We start from the raw sequence: 17,739 nt of genomic DNA on the forward strand, positions 1-17,739 counted from the left end.
TCTCTTCCAAAGTAGGTCGTACAGAGGCGCTTTTGCCAAGTTTGACAGCCTGGATCTGGCCAGTCGCCTCCCTGTCACGATGCTGTGTTCTTTTGTCCCCTATATATCCTGGACACTTGTCGTTAGATGAAGATGGCTTTTCTAAGGCCAGAATGCATGTGGCTTTCAATTTTTAATGTTTTGTGTGTGTTTTTGAGAAGTGATGAAGGTCGGTGGAGTAAGCCCGCGCCTGCTCTATTATAAGACTTACATGATGCTAATATTTGAGAAATTAAGGAACACCTTTTGGTCTCCTTTTCAGCTTCAGAACTAGATAATGATGCCCCCAAACCAACTTGTCCCTCCTCTGACAGCAGCGACACCCAGAAAGCCCCTGTCGTGGCTCCTCCCTCCGAGTCAAAGCAACAAACGGCCACCCTTGGAGAGAGGACATTCAACTGCTGCTACCCAGGTAAAGGGTCACCTGGGGCACGCGAGCCCGTCGGGCGCTGTCCAGCGCTGCGGGAACTCGCTGGCTGAGCCCTGAGCGATCCCCTCACTTCTCTTGCACGTGCGCAGCGCAGGGGCATCCTCTGTGGGTCCTGAGCAGCAGCCTGTGCCTCACCGGAACTCCAGTTCATAGTCGCTTCCTTTTGGAGGTTATATTTTTTTTCTTTCTCTTCCAGGTTGCCACTTCAAAACTGTTCACGGCATGAAAGATTTGGACCGCCACCTACGAATCCATACGGGTAGGTGCCCATTTATTTGCTCAGCATTTTAGTGTTAAAAACAAACAGCAGTACACAGCAAAGGGATAAGAATTAAGTGCTAGGTATATAGGGGTGAGCAGGACAGATAGCGGTCTCTGCCTCATGAAACGCAGTCCAGTGGTGGGGGAGCTGTGACCTAAAAAAGTAACAAATAGGCCAAAATGTTAGCTAACAGATAAGGGAAAAATGCTCAGGAACCTATGTTAGAGGGATGTGATCTAGCTGCAGAGGCTGGGGAGGAGCAAAATTGGGTATGAGATGCACGTGAACTTGGACACAGATCCTCCAGCCCTAGGCAAGCCTTCACAGAATTGCAGGCCCAGTCAGTGTCTCAGTTATAACCTAACTAGAGGCCCAGTGCACGAAATTCATGCACAGGGAAGGGTGAGCCCCTCAGCCTGGCCTGCACCCTTTCGCAATCCGGGATCCCTCGGGGGATGTCCAACTGCTGGTTTAGGCCCGATCCGGCAGTCAGACATCCCTCTTGAAATCCGGGACCACTGGCTCCTAACCACTCTGCCTGCCTGCCTGATCGCCCCTAATTGCTCGCCTGCTTGCCTGGTCACCCTTAACTGCTTGCCTGCCTGCCTGATTGCTTCTAAACACTGCTTGCCTGCATGATCACCCCTAACCACTCTGTCTGCCTGCCTGATTGCCCCTAACTGCCCTACCTGCCTGATCGCCCCTAACTGCTCACCTGCCTGCCTGGTTGCCCCTCACCATTCTGTCTGCCTGCCTGCCTGATTGCCCCTCACTGCTCGCCTGATTGCCCCTAACCACTCTAATTAGCATATTAATCTTTTATTATTATAGATGAGAAACCTTAGCTAGAACTAACCAGCTAGGCTTCTCAGAAATTTACTGAGATAATGGTTGCTGTTGTTGTTAAATGGGCATGCAATGAAGTTGGACAGGTTGGCACAGTAATCTTAGATAAGAGCAACAAGGTGGCACAGTAATCTTAGATAAGAGCAATAGGTTGCTTCTTAAAGGCACCTTCCGAGGTGCAACCAGCTGCAGAGATCACAGAAATAAGAAGCTGGAGTGGAAGGATTCCCTGATGTACATCAGGGTCTGCACACCGTGGCCCATGGGCCCATGCAGCTGGCGTGCTCCTTTGTCCACCTACCTTTGTGGCTACTCTGCCCCTGCAGTGGCATCATTGAGTAGTGACTGGAGAAATGGGATGGTACACAAAGCCTGAGATACTGACTGGCTCTTTACAAATCTGTGCCAAACTTTATAGTATAGACCCTCTACTAGGTAGTGTGAGTTAGGATACTACAGTGGGGCCTTGATTTATGAGTGTCCTGACTAACGAGTTTTTCAAGATACAAGCCGTCTCTCGGCCGATTTTCTGCTTTGAGTTGCGAGCTAAAATTCGGGTTACGAGCCAGCTTCAGATACCCCACTGCTAGTTGGCGCAGCGAACGTCACAGTGAACGCCACAACATCAGCCCAGCATCACGTGTCTCGCTCGTTCGCTTTAAGCGGTTAGCTCTTAGTTGAAGCATCAGTGTTGTGCTCGCATTTGTGCTTGCAGTTATTTTGCAAAACTTCGTTTTTTCAACCATGGATCTGAAGAAAGTGTGTGTGAAGGACAGTGCTGAGAAGAAGAAGCGGATGATGTGCATTGAATTAAAGAAAGAAATTATCGAAAAACATGACCAAGGTGTGCGTGTAATCGACTTGGCGAAGCAGTACGAGCGTAGCACTTCTACGATCTGCACCATACTGAAGCAGAAGGAGTCGATACAGGCTATAACTCCAGCCAAGGGCGTTAAAATCATTTCTAAACAGCGGACATCTATCCATGAAAATATGGAAAAGCTGCTAATGGTGTGGTTAACGGAGAAGCAGCTCGCAGGAGATACCGTGACGAAGGCTATAATCTGCGAAAAGGCACGAGCTATTTACGCTGATTTGCTGCAGCGGACCCCAGGCACTTCAATGGACGAGGCATCGGGCGAGCCGTTTAAAGCCAGTCGGGGCTGGTTCGAAAATTTTAAAAAGAGGACCGGCATTCACTCTGTTGTCAGACATGGCGAGGCAGCAATCGCGGATATAAAGGAAGGTGACATCAACGAGCTCATTGAGGAGCACTCCGAGGAACTGACAACGCAGGAGCTAAAGGAGCTACAGACACAGCAGCACATGGAGGTTTTGCAGGAAATAGATGACACGGAGGAGGAGGTTATCTCTATAAGTGAGATAAAAGAAATGTTAGGAATGTGGGAGAAACTTTCAGACTTTATTCAAAAGAGACACCCAGAAAAAATTGCAACTGGGCGTGCAATGGAGCTATTTAATGACACTTGCCTAACTCATTTCAGAAATATTCTGAAAGGGAGGATGAAACAGATCTCATTGGACAGGTTTTTATCGAAAACTGCTGTAGATGAAAGCGTGGCGAAAAGGGCAAAAATCAGCAAATAAGATTCAGTTATTCAGTTATTCAGTTCAGCCTTTCTCCTCCAAGTCCATCAACATCTTTAAGTCGTTTGATCTCCAAGGTAAATGCTGTACATTAAACTTAATAAAACAGGTTTATTGCACTACATTCTATTGTTCAGTATTGCGTTTTTATACAATATTCATTATTTTTAAATACATTTTTCTTATTTAAAAACATTTAACAAAACAATTGTGGTGGTTTTTGGGTGTCCGGAACGGATTAATGGCATTTCAATTCATTGTAATGGTGAAAATTGATTTGACATACGAGTAATTTGAGTTACGAGCTCCGCCACGGAACAAATTAAACTCGTAAGTCAAGGCCCCACTGTAGTCTGTTTGCTCATACAGAACCAAGCTACGTAGCTTAAACATTGTCAGGCTCATTTCTCTGAGAAGCAAGAGATCTACAGCTGTTAGACCGGCTTTGTCATCCTTAACGCGGCGCTTCATCTCCGGTCCAGATTCCTTACCCAGTGGAAAACAAGTGGAGGGGGAGGGCCCATAGCCTCCCTCACCGGCCGGGCCCAAGAAGCAACAAACCTTGTGGCCAGTGGAAGATGAGCAGACCTAGGCCTGCTCAGGCTTCAAGGCATTGAGTGGGGAGGGGACTGGGAATGGTTTCCGGAAGGCAGCACATACCCAGCCGAAACGCTGCAGCACCCGGAGTAGGACCGCTTTCTGGACAGTCGGCACTGTGTTGTGGAAATGAGGTGAAGGGTTGCTCTTTCCCGGGGAGGGTAGACCATGAGAGGCCTCAGTGAAAGGAATGGGTGATCCTCACCTTGGAAGATGAGGCTGCGGGATCACGAGGTCAGTAAGAGAATACAAATTGCAGGAGCCATGTGAGCAAAGCGGAGAACCCCCTCTTCCCCCAGCATGGCGGGTTTGGGCAGCCTCAGGTGACTAAAGTGAAGCAGTTGTTCTCAGCAGTGGCTGTGCTGCTGCCATCTAGTGGGTGGGGCCAAAAGTGCTGTCCGAATCCTGCTGTGCCCAGGACAGGCCCTGTTATCAGGCCCCCAACGCTAGGGTGGACCTAGAGAGAGAGAGGCTGCGGCTGGGTTAATAGTGTTTTATTGGAGTCACGCAGAGCATGATGGGGGTACAGGAAGTCTAGGCAAGGCTCTGTCCTTGGTGGGTGCCCCTAGTCAGGCGTGCAGATGTGGTGCAGGCCAATTTGCTCCTTAACCCTTTGAGTGCCAACCAATATCCCAGGAACTATGCTAAAATTGCCAAGGCATTTTTGCTGATTTTACAGCAGTTTAGGAAGAAAATTATGAATCGCAAGTAAATGAAGTTACATATTCAAAAACTTAAGGAAACCTTTACTACATTTGTTTTCATCTTTGATATATATTGTTTGCTGATTGTATTATAAAATACTAGAAGAAAAAAAATTTGAACAAAACATATAATGTTAAAATAGAGGGACACCCTTCTCCAATATCTTCCACAAAATCGTCATCTTCACAGCAAGAATTGACATATTTAGCAATATCATCATCACTAATAAAAGCAGACTTAGAACTGGACGCCATTTCGAAGCTTTAGGGCTACAAAATCTGAGTAAACTTCATAAAATCGTAGTACCTGTGAAAAATTAGGCAGATAAATGCCCGTGGTCTATTTTAGAACTACAAATATTTGGCATCATAAGTAATCTGCACTTAGGTGCCATCTGTCAATAAAGAGTGAACTACTAGCATCTAACAGTGACACTGCAGGAGGAGTGCGATCGCGCTCCCCGGCACTCTAGGGGTTAATAAATGTAGACTTGGGCTACTTCTCTGGGTCCCAGGCAACTGCTCCAGTGCTCGGAATCTCTTACTCAGTGAAAAGTAGGAGACGGCCTGGGGTCTCGCAGCATCTCTCTCAGGGCATGACCCAGAAGTGGGATCCCTTGTGGTTAGTGGAATTGTGAGATGCAGCAAATGGAAACTTAGAAACAAAGCATTTCTGTCCCGCCACGCAGCCCAAGTTCAGTGTGGTGGCTGGCCCCATGGCTTCGGGGACTCAGGCTCTTACTGTGTTGCTTTGATATCCCAAGGATGTTGCTCTCACGAGCATGGTCTTTACTGTCACCTTAAAGACACATCCGAGCCTGGTTGGTGTGGCTCAGCAGTTGAGCCTCAACCTAAGAACCAGGAGGTCACGGTTCGATTCCTGGTTAGGCCACATGCCCAGGTTGTGGGTTCGATCCCCAGTGTGGGGTGTGCCAGTCGATGATTCTTCCTCCTCATTGATGTTTGTATCGCTTTCTTCCTCTCTGAAACCAATAAAAATATATTTTTTAAAAAGACAAGTGCTAGAAGCTACACGCATCACTTGGATTAATGAAGTCTTGAATCTGGCCAAATGCCCAGCTGCAAAGGGAACATTCTCTTCACCAAGAAGAAGGACTGATACACAGGCTAGTGGTGTGTCGGACCCAGCCTGGGTGGGAAGCATCTGTAGGTCAAGTCATTTAAGTCTTGAGCCCCATCTTTGCCAAATAGGTAGGACAGTGGTTCTTTAACTTCTATTTTGAGATCCTTTTACATTTAGAAATTAAAGCTCCCTCCCCCCAGAAAGAGTTTTTGTTTTATCTATAGTTGCGGCATAGGCAATCTGAAACTTTCAAATAATTATTCATTTAAAAATACAGTGGGGCCTTGACTTACGAGTGTCCCAACTAACGAGTTTTTGGAGATACCAGCTGTCTCTCGGTCAGTTTTTTTCATTGGGTTGATAGAGTAATTTGAGTTAATGAGCTCCTTAACGAGCTCGGTCTCAGAACGAATTAAACTCGTAAGTCAAGGCCGCACTGTAACAGAAAACCCATTCTATATTAACATAACACCTTTATAAAAAGCATTTTCCCAACCAAAAAGTAGCATAGTTTATGCCTTCGCAAATCTCTTATATGTATGGTTTCATAGTTGGCTGGGTCTTCAGCTGTTTCTGTGTATAGTCCGTTGTCGTGTTGTTTTGGTTGAAGCATATGAAGAAAACCTGGCCTCACATACCAGGCGGGCAAGGGGAAGCTTACAACTGTGAGCACACAAAACACTGAGCTTGTTCTTGTATTATGTATTAGCTAGAGCCCCGATGCACAAAATTCGTGCAAGAGTAGGCCTTCCTTCCCCCCGCTGGCTGCTGGCACCTGGCACTGGCTTCCTTCTGGCACCCAGGACCCGGGCTTATCTGGCAGCCCCAGCTTCGTCTGGTCTAATTAGCATATTACGCTTTTATTATTATAGATTATTGCATTTTTTATATGAACAACTGTAAACCTACTTTTGCCCCACCCTGAATGTGATTGGAAATGGAGGGCTATGTTGATAGCCTTTTCAGATAGTTATTTTCCTTTAACACTAAACCACAACACAATAAATGGTAGTTTCTGAAAGATTAGTGGCTAAGTGGAATTTGCAGCCACATTTCCACACACTTTTCAAAACTGTTAAGTTAAAATCCATTGATCTGAATGCTTTTACCCAGGCTTGATTGCTGACTTGTCATGCATTGGTCGTTTGGAAAACACTGGCTTACCAACTTCTGTAATTCTTCCAAATGTTGACTCATTTCATTATAACACAGGGAAAAATCACTTCTGTTAACATTACCAATTTCGTTTCTGTTAATGTTACCAATCTCGTTTTAAAAATCTCAGAACCAGGAAGCTGCAAGCCCAGGTTAGCGGATCTGTGTTCTGAAATCCTAACTTTCATTTTTAGAGCATTCTCGAATGTTATCATTGTGGTATTTGTCACTGTCCTTGAAGTGACAGGCTCGCGTAGCTCCTTCGGCCAAATACCAGATCTGAAGACCAAAAAACAAAGAAAGCCATAGTTTGTCAGTTGTTTCAAATCAAAACGGTGCGGCCTGGATAAAGTTTGCAAGAGCTTGTCAGACAACCGTGTATTGTGGTTTGCAGCAGCAGCAGCAACTTACACATCCCGTTTCATCACACAGGGTGTTCAAGAGGCTTATTCAGGGGGAGAGATTTAATCAGATGGGTTCAACTGCTGGAAAGGACATTATTCCCAAGTGAAACTGGCTCTGGCTTCCCTGGGTGGCAAGGGAGGGGGGGGGCGGGGGCGGACCGTGAAGGCTGTCAGGACAGCAGGGAGAGCTCAGGTGTCAGCAGACCTGCCCACCATCGCTCCTCCTCAGTGCCAGTGCCAGTGATGAAAAAGGCAAAGTGTGTCGTAGGAGGGGTATGAAAATACGTTGACCGCAGACTCAGCCAGGTGAGTCTCGAGGACCCCCAGGCGCTCCCAGACTGAACTTCGAGGGCCCTGGAGGCCGAGTGTGACAGGCAAATACAGGAGTGGCTAAGGACAGGCATCTGTGCGCCTAGCGTGCAGGCTTGCTGAGGGCTTATTTGGGGAGTGTTGGGAAATCCGGCCTTGAACTTGGCTTGAGTCTTTTTATTACATTTTTTCTAAAGTCATGTTGGGGTATATGTATGTGTATGTATATGCATTTATACCTTAAATGCGAGTCTGTCTTGGATGGAAAGAAAAGCTAAATTTTCAAATAGACAATAGAAACAGAGTGAGGAGTTAGAGGGAGGAAGAGCAAGATAGAAAAGGCTTCATTTCTATTTTTTCCCCAGTTAAATCTTAAGCAAGAAAATATAAACAGTAAATATATCTAGGTAGTTCTAAAAACAGCATCACTTTTCTCCTCAACTTTATACATTGAATATATATAGCTCTTACTGTCTTTCTTTTTTGGGGGCTTTTTTTTTTTTAAGAGAGAAAGGAGGGAGGGGGAGAGAGAAACATCGATGTGAGAGAGAAACATCTATCAGTTGCCTCCAGTACCTTCCCAGACCAGGGATCAATCCCACCACCTGGGTATGTGCCCTGACAGGGAATTGACAGGGGCCAGGACAGGTGGCAGTCTATTGGGACAAAAGTTATTGCCCTTCACCTCATTCACAAATTCCAAGTATATTAAATAAGTTAAGGATTAAAGTCTATACCATATTAGGAAAGGTAGGACAAATTTATGGTGTAAGTAGACAAATGAAACCACTGAGAAGACAGATTAATGTTTCTAAAGTTAACAAGACACCACTAAGAAGGGAAGACAAATGTCCCACAGGAAGAAATTTGTAACATAGGGTGGAATTAATCTTCACATACAAGGTTTCCTACAAGTCAAAGATGATCCCAGGGAAAAGAATATGAACAGAAAATCACCTAAGAAATACAAATGCCAATATTTGCATGAAAAGCCCATAAGCAGTAAAGGAAAATGCAATCTAAATACTGTATTTTCTTCATCTGGTTTTATTAGCATAGTGAATTGCAGAACACCATATATCACCTTGCATTTAATTTCATCATTGCCATACCCTTCCTCCCTCACCTCCCAATTCGGAGAGAACGTGGTAATGGGCAGAAAGTTGATAGAGATCTGATAGTAGCAAAGCCACTTTAAAATGAAATCTTTTTGGCCAGTATTGCTCAATGGTTAGAGGGTTGGCCCATGCACTCAAGGGTCATGGGTTCTATTCCCAGTCAAGGGCACATACCTGGGTTGCACGTTCAATCCACAGCCCTGGTCGGGGTGCTTGCGGGAGGCAACCAATTGATGTGTCTCTCTCACATCATGTTTCTCTCTCTCTCTCCCCTCCCCCTCCCTACCTTCCATTCTAAAAATCAGTGGAGGAAATATCCTCATTTTCTCTAATAGTTCAAGTCTACTTCTTTTGGATTGTCTTGGTAGACTATCTTATGCAAGTAATGAGTTTTCTCCTGTCTTTCTACTTGATCTCGAGCACCTCTGGGTGCTCCAGGTCTGAGTTGAAGAGCAACAATGAGAAGAAGCCGTAGTGTCTTAATTCCTGATCTAAAAGGAAGGCTCTCTCGCGTGTCACCATCTTTAGTCAAGAATGATGGCTGACTTTCAGATGTTTTGCTCCTTTTAAGGTGGTCCCGTGGGGTTTCTTTGGCCTCATAAAGGAGATTGACTTATAATGTTTATATTTTCAATATCACTTTGTATCTTCATTTGGCTTTGATATCCGAGTTCATCTCTCATGAAGTGAGTTGAGGTGTTTATCTTTCTCTGTGCTCTTAAACAGTTAATCGAATGTGGAAACGTGTCTAGGAAATTTGATAGTCTGCGCCCACAATCCTCTCTGCTTGTGCCTTTTTTCGGAGGGTGGGGAGGGGCTGTAGAGGAGGCTGTGCCGGTAGAACCGCTCGAAGTGGCAACTGGAGACTGCGCCGCTCATCCCAGCGTCCCCTCCCCACCCCCACCTGTCCTTGTCCCCGTCCAGGTGAGTCACAGCTCCGTGCCTGTAGGCTTTTCTGCAGGACCCAGCAGGAGCCTCTGTCTGGAACACACCAGATACAGGCATTACTTGACCTTGTGTCTGCTATGGACTCCTGGCAACTTTGTGAAGCTAGAACCCTTCCCAGAATAGTGTTTTTAAATGTAGTCAAGTCCCATTAAAAGCTATATTTTAGTACAATTGCTACCAAAGTGTTAAGTGTGTGGTATTTTAATACGTTGAGTCCTTGCGACCCTGGGAGCTTGTTAGAAATGCAGAATCTTTTTGTTTTTATGAGTCCAGCTTGAGAAGTGAGGAGATATTGGTCAAAGGGTACAAACTTCCAGTTATAAGATGAATACGTTCTAGGGATCTGAGGTACAGTGAGGTGACTGGTGTTAATACTGTATCCTGGGTTATATACCTGAAAGTTGCTAAGAGTAACTTACATGTTCTCATCACAAAAAAAAAGTAATTATCAGAGGTCATGGAGCTGTGACCACAATAAGGTTAGTCATTTCTCAATATACATAGATATTAAATCATCACGTTGTATACCTTAAACTTAAACAATGTTATATGTCAATTAGAGGCCCAGTGCATGAAATTTGTGCATGAGTAGGGTCCCTAGGCCTGGCCAGTGATCAGAGCCGATCCGGCTGCCGACTGGGGACTTCCTTCCCCCAGTTGCTGGCTGCTGGCTGGGGCCTTCCTTCGTTCTGCGCTGCCCTCTAGTGGTCAGTGCACATCATAGTGAGTGGTCAAACTCCCAGTCAGTCAAACTCCCAAGGGGACAATTTGCATATTAGTTGTTTTATTATATAGGACTAGAAGCCTGGTGCACAAAATTTGTGCACAGAGTGGGGGGGGGGGGGGTCCCCTCAGACCGGCCTGCACCCTCTCCCAATCTGGGACCGCTGGCTCCTAAAGCTCACCTGCCTGCCTGCCTGCCTGATCGCCCCTAACTACTCGCCTGCCTGCCTGATCGCCCCTAACTGCCTCTGCCTGCCTGCCTAATCGCCCCTAACTGCCTCTGCCTGCCTGCTTGATCGCCCCTAACCACTCTGCCTGATGGCCCTAACTGCTTGTCTGCCTGCCTCATCACTCCTAACCACTTGCCTGCCTGCCCCATCGCCCCTAACCACTCGCCTGCCTGTCTCATTGCCTCTAACTGCTCACCTCTCTGCCTGATCACCCCTAACCACTCTGCCTGCCTGCCTAATTGCCCCTAACTGCCTCTGCCTCCGTCCCCACTGCTGCGGCTTTGTCCGGAAGGACGTCTAGAATGATGTCTGGAAGGTCATTTGGCTGTCTGGTCTAATTAGCATATAGGCTTTTATTATTATAGATTATAGTATAGTATAGAAAGTTAGGGGGCGGGGATCTGCATTTTAAAGCCACCCCCACCACACCCCCCAGACGACTAGTATGGGCATTAGCACTGAGAAGCCCCACATTGAATGTTAGGATCTTGTGGCTGGTCTGAATGTTAGGACCTTGTGGCTGGTCTGCTAGCTCCCTTCATTATGGAGCAGCGATGAGCATGAATGTTGCTTTGAGAACTGGCTCATGTCTATTCACAAGGATCTCAGGTACCATTATTAGTGTGGTCAGCCAACCAAATTCAGAACAGGAGGAATTGCTAAATTTCAGTTAGAAGTTTTAGGAACAAAAGGGTGACCATTTCCCACACAAGGTCTTTGACCCTCTGAATTTTATCTACAAGTCCCAAATGAGGAATCCCTGATCTGGAATGTTCTAGGTCATCTGGGGAAGAGAAAAGATGACACACTGGCTCGGAAGAGCCTTTGCCTAACAGTGACTCATCAGTTTTGATCTCATTTCCCTGGGCAGAGCGAGCCACACACCCAGTCCCCGGGGCAGGGAGCAGAATTCTCCCAGAAGGACAGCAGACATCTCAGTAGTAAACAGCTTACTTCGGGGTGCATCTTGGATATGGCAGCTTTTTACATTGTCACTGGTCCATTTTACTTTGTAATTTTATATCTTCCTGGGCCATCATCCATTTCATCACATCTTCCAGTTTTATTGGGGTGAAGTTCTACTTGATAGTTGTGATTGACTTTGTCCATCTATATTCCCCTTTGTCTTTGCAATGCCTGTGTCCTCAACCAGGCACAACGTTACTCCCCTCCCTCCCCAGGAGACATTTGGCTATATCTGGAGACTTATTTGACTCCCACAACTGTGAAGAGAGGTGCTACTGGCAGCCAGTGGGGAGGGGTCAAGAATGCTGTGAAATATGCTACAATATACAGGACAACCCACAGCAAAGAAGAACCTGGCCCAAAATGGCGATAGTGCAGAGATAGAGAACCCTGATCTATTGGAATCTTCTCTCTTTAAAAAAAAAAATACATTTAAAAAAATGTTTTCATTGATTTTTAGAGAGAGAGGGAGGGGGAGAAAGAGATAGAAGCATTGTGATGAGAGAGAAACATCGATCGGCTGCCTCCTGCATGGCCTCCACCAGGGATTGAGCCCAAACCCGGGCATGTGCCCTGACCGGGAATCAGACCAGCAACCTCTTGGTGCAAGGGGTTGACACTCAACCACTGAGCCACACCAGCCAAGCGGAATCTTCTCTTTTTGAGCAAACCTCCCCTTTTAACAACCAAGTTTGGTTTTATTGATCAAGTGCTGGAATCTTCTTTTATTCCTTCTAGTTTCTTGACTCCCATATGGCTCACTTGCTTTCAGTCTTTTGTTAGAAATGAACTTAAAAGTGATAGGTTATGGCGCCCTGGCTAGTGATCTAAGTGGTTAGAGCGGCGGCCCATGTATCAAAGAGTCTTGGGTTTGATTCTCCATCAAGGGCATGGACCTGGGTTGCAGGTTCAATCCCAGCTCCAACTGGGGCACATGTGGGAGAAAAGCAATCAGTGTGTCCTCTCACATCGATGTTTCTCTCTCTCCTCCCTCCCTCTCTCCCTTCTATTCTCTCTACAAAGCAATGGAAAAGATATCCTGGGGTGAGGATTAACAACAACAAAGAAGTGACAGGCTGTGGGTTTTGATACATGGCACTCTTACTGCCCATCCCTAGGAGGTTTGTAATCTGATTTAGATTCATGAACAAAAATTGTTTGAAAATATGTCCTACAATTTTCAGGCTGACTTTTTTGAAAACCTTTTGTGAGACCATGTTAGATTCGTAAAAGTTTGATTCATATCTATTGGGTGAGTTTTATCTTTTCTTTAATATGAAATTTCTAGTGGCTTTCATCATCACAATTTCTATATTAAAATTGATATTCCTGCTTTTAGCATTTTTTTGAATGTTTTTCTATCATTTTCTATTCTTTGTCATTTTTACTTAGGTCTCTTCAGCACATTAAGCTGACTTTTTGAAATTTTTTAAAAATATCTTTTTATTGATTTCAGAGAGGAAAGGAAAGGGAGAGGGAGCGATAGAAACATCAATGATGAGAGAGAATCATTGATCAGTTGCATGCCCCCTACTGGGACCAGCCTGTAACGCAGGTATGTGCCCTGACCAGGAATCAAACCTTGACCTCCTGGTTCATAGGTTGCCACTCAAACCACGGAACCACACCACACCAGCCAGGCTGACTTTTTGAAATCTTGAACAGGTAAATTTAATCCATTTATGTGTGTTGTGCTTACATTTAGTTTGATTTTCACCAAATTTTATGTCCTGGCTTTTTTTTTTTTTTTTTAATGGTTGGTTCTCTCTTGTGGTGTGGAAGCAATACTTTCCATTTCATTACTTTCTCATATCCCATATTTTATCCACTTCCTTTTTTTGCCCCTGCTGTGTATATACAATTCAAGTGTGATACCCTGAGTCATCTGTCAGCTGGCTTTTCTTTTTCCACTGAATGCTAGTTCAAATGTAGGATTCTATTTAAGTAATAATTTCTGTAGAACTTTATAGAGCTTTATTTTATTTCCATCTTGCTACCATCCAGTGTGGTCTGAGAAGTTGTGTGCTTATCTGAACATTTTTCTTTCTGAAAACTTTAATAGCTTACCATTCTGGGCTTCTGAATTTGGCCACCATTTCTAGATAAGGCATCTTAAGACCCATGGCCATGTTTAGTGTTGATAAGTAATTATTTGCTCTGTTCTGTCCTACCCAATCTAGAGCTAGCTATCATATCTTTTCTTTTACTTTCCTGCTGGAAGCTACCCATTGTCTACACCAGCGGTTCTCAACCTGTGGGTCTCAACTCCTTTGGGGGTCGAACGACCCTTTCACAGGGGTCGCCTAAGACCATCGGAAAACACATATATAATTACATATTGTTTTTGTGATTAATCACTATGCTTTAATAATGTTCAATTTGTAACAATGAAACTGGGGGGTCACCACAACATGAGGAACTGTATTAAAGGGTCGCGGCATTGGGAAGGTTGAGAACCACTGGTCTACACTATCATGAAAGTACAGCAGGGAACACAGAAGGCTGATGGACCTTGGGCTTTAGCAAGGGCTAAAAGTTATGCACCGATTGTTCTGTCGAGACAACGGTGGCTCAAGGCAATCCCCTAATCCAGTGGTCAGCAAACTCATTAGTCAACAGAGCCAAATATCAACAGTACAACGATTGAAATTTCTTTTGAGAGCCAAATTTTTTAAACTATATAGGTAAGTACATTGTTAGTAACTTAATTAGGATACTCCTAAGGCTTAGGAAGAGCCACACTCAAGGGGCCAAAAAGCTGCATGTGGCTCGAGAGCCCCAGTTTGCCGACCACGGCCCTAACCTGATAATCTTTTACTGTTTACCAAACTTTACTTTTGATATGCTTGTTTGTTTAGCTAAAGGGCAAATGTGTATTCTAGTAAATAAAAAACTATGGTTCCGGAGATTTGGAGAACCTCTCCGCTAGAGAGAAGCCTGGCTCCCCCCATGCCTTCTAAATTTATATTTCTTTTCTATTGTATCCATTTATGCGCAGCCCCTTCTCCAGATCCTGAATCCTCGCTGCAAAAGGTTGCGGCACTTTCCCTCTTGTAACATCCTTTTGCTAGTCAACTTACTGGAAGAGAATGGAAATAAACCTGGGAATGAAAACTGCTTTTATAACTTCAAGTTCTTGATTTGGACATGTCCAAAAAAAAAAAATGGCGAGACAGCACAAGGTAGCAGATACTGGAGCAAACACCCCTGGATTCAAATCCCAGCTTCACCCTGGAGCAAATCGATTTAGGCGTGTCTTCCTGGCTCTGACTTACCCAAGCATTTGGTTCCTGGGTGAAATCCTGTATGTTTGGGCATGATCAGTCTGACGTGGTTGTAGAGGAGGAAAGGAACACTCGATTTGGTAGAGATGTTCTGAGCATGGGGTTCTCTGTCTCCCAGGGTATCTCTAACTTCTTGGGCCGTTTGCGTTATTTCTCTGGTCTAAGCACCCTCATTTCCTAGTCCCTGGGGGCAGGGGAACTATGGGAGGGTGGATACTGTTGCTACTGGCAGTTTGGTATACATAAGGGGGGGACCCTCCTGGCCATTCTTTATGTGGTTCATCAACTAGTGAGCCAGGAAGCTGTTCTAAGACACTAGTAGACTTGAGTACTTCTTATGACCACTCCCATGTTCCCAAGTGGGGCTGGCCTGTGGTTTTCCCCTTCAGTCTGATTTTATCTAACCTGCCCCTTCGAATTCTCCGTGATTTCTGAGCTGTCAGTGTGTGGCACACCTTCTCTCCCGGTGTGGTCATCTAGATTTAAGTATCTTTCTATCCCTGGGCATCTGGGCAGAAGGAAGAGGCAGACCATTTGGGGCACATCTCTTGGCAGTAATCTTGATCAGAGTAACCCGTGAATCCTTGGATCTTTTATGTGTTTGAAGGAGACAAACCACACAAGTGTGAGTTCTGTGACAAGAGCTTCTGCCGGAAGGACAATCTGACCATGCACATGCGGTGCCACACCAGCGTGAAGCCCCACAAGTGTCACCTGTGCGACTACGCCGCCGTGGACAGCAGCAGCCTTAAGAAGCACCTGCGGATCCACTCCGACGAGCGGCCCTACAAGTGCCAGCTCTGCCCCTACGCCAGCCGCAACTCCAGCCAGCTCACCGTCCACCTCCGGTCCCACACGGGTAAGTCCCTGACCCGGACACCTGGGCCTGACTTGCCAATTTCTTAACCTTTTATTTACCTAAAACACAAGCAACTTAAACACCTTGGTGGTTAAGTAAAGAAACTTGGAATCTCTGTGGTGCTGGTGCAGCTTGTGGTTTTAGTTGAAAGATGAAAACCCAACAGCTGGGTGTCCTAATGTGACTGCATAGAATGCAGCTGGTTGAGGGCCCAGTACCACAGCCAGGAAGCAACGGTGTATCTTGAATTATCTGAAGTATAAACTAGGTGTTTCAGTCTTTTCACTAAAACTCTGATTGCATAGTTTAATCCAGAAACATGTAGCAGAAGCAGTGGAACGTAACTGCAAATCACAAACTTCCAGTTCTAGAAATTGGACTTTGCAAAGAGCTTTTCCTTCCCTTCTTTGTGAGACCCCGTTGAAATAATGATCGATCCATCAATAGACCCAAATAATCGATCATGGCACAGAAAAATGGGGATTGGGAGTCCCATAAGAAGGTTCATAAAATGAGAATTTTCAATGAATTCATGGGAGATGGTGAGCAGACAGAAATATGTTGTCATCTAAAATCGGGTAAAGAAAACTGTCCCAGCAGACAACTGGGAGGCAGCCAGGCAGTTGGAGCCAGCCCTTGCAGCCAATGTTGGCTGTCCTGAGAGCTCTGGACTTGTAGACAGCCAAGGCCCCAGAGCTCAGAGAAACTGAGCCTATTGGCAGAATGGCCCAAAATACCCAGCAGGTAAATATCTATGGCACCGGTGTCTAATCCTTAGGCCAGTCCACTCTTCCTAAGCAAAAGTATCAACTGTGGATTCTGAGTCATTTGTGGGAAATGATGGTGTAAAAAGTGCCAAGTCTAACAAATAACTAATTCTGGAGCTAACAGAGTACTTGGGTGATAGATGAGAATTTTTCAGTTCTAATTGGTATCTATCCACGGGCAGAAATGTTGCATCCAAGAACAGTTCTAGGAAAAGGGTAGTAAGAACAAAAAGGTGTGAATTAAAACTAGGATTGCTGGCTCTAAAGTTTTTTAAAATCCCAGAGAAAGCATTGGAGAACTGAGAACAAATAAGAAGCCAGAAGTCTGGTTGCTGTGACTAGGTCTAGAAAGAAAAGAAAATAGAAGTGAGAAAATCAAGTGACGAAAAGAATTTCCTAATTCTAAGGGGCTGTGGGAGTGGAAGGCTTCACAAAATGCCACGCAGGACCAAGGAGTGGCTAGAGCAATCTCCACCTAGAAAGACTTCTCAGTGACAGTGGCTTCAAAGTTGGAAAATCATTTTGAGTGTAGAATTTTATACCCAGCCAAACTGTCTCAAGTACAAAGACAGACTAGACAAAGGTGTATACAAGGATTCAGATTTTTCTCTAAGCCACCATTCTAGGGAAGGTACTGGAAGATAAGCGCTGTCAAAACAAGGGAGAAAAATTTGACATGGGGTATTTGATATGTGAACATCTGAATATAGCTAGCTGGGATTGCAATAAAGGGAAGTAGCAAGATGGTAACTTGTATAGGAGGCTAAGAGAAAAAAAATCAGCACATCAGAAATTCAAGAAAATTCATTAGAAATTCCATGTAAATGCTTACATAACTAAAAGACTGGACAACTTGAGATCATGATGAGATTCTTTTTACTCAAGAAATGCGCAATATAGTCAAGAGCATGCATGATAAAATGTGACCCAAAATGCACCTGTAGGAAAAGAGGATCAATTCAACCTTGATGCATATTATCAACTGACCCAGGTGTGGCAATGATCCTGGAAGGGGGTGCACATAATCTTGGTGCCATAGTTGGCTCTGATGAATATCGCATACTCAGTCATAATATAAATTACTTCTATAGCAGTCCTCAAATCACACTGTTTTGTTCAATGTTGTTTCATTATAACGTTGATAAGAACGTAACTTTATATCAGTTAGCCTGTGGTAAAACTGGTTTCATTACACGTCGTTCCGCTTAAAGTCAAAGAACCCATCGACGACGTTCAGAGAGGACTCAGTGGAGCTGGACTCTAAACGTTGCAAACAGCCCTAGCCAGTTTAGCTCAGTAGATAGAGCACCCACCTGCGGACCAAAGGGTCCCGGGTTCGATTCCGGCAAGGGCTCATACCTTGGTTGCAAGGCTCCTCCCTGGCCCGGGCCCCGGTCAGGGCGTGC

General features: G+C 45.1%; 1 protein-coding gene across 2 annotated transcripts in view; it reads left to right on the forward strand.

The window, feature by feature from the left end:
* The window catches only part of ZFP64 (ZFP64 zinc finger protein), an 85,167-nt gene that overhangs the window by 65,236 nt on the left and 2,192 nt on the right, over positions 1-17,739 (forward strand). The window contains exons 6-8 of one of the 2 annotated variants that reach the window (XM_070419754.1): positions 302-451; positions 666-728; positions 15,315-15,566. In XM_070419754.1, coding sequence (XP_070275855.1) covers positions 302-451; positions 666-728; positions 15,315-15,566 — 465 coding nt within the window. Of the gene's footprint in view, positions 1-301; positions 452-665; positions 729-2,292; positions 3,297-15,314; positions 15,567-17,739 lie in introns of those variants that run through there. The other variant, XM_070419752.1, reaches the window with a different exon arrangement.

This window comes from Myotis yumanensis, unplaced genomic scaffold (assembly GCF_028538775.1).
Source record: "Myotis yumanensis isolate MYYU_CA2020_CCGP unplaced genomic scaffold, mMyoYum1.0.hap1 SCAF_7, whole genome shotgun sequence".
Taxonomy (NCBI): domain Eukaryota; kingdom Metazoa; phylum Chordata; class Mammalia; order Chiroptera; family Vespertilionidae; genus Myotis; species Myotis yumanensis.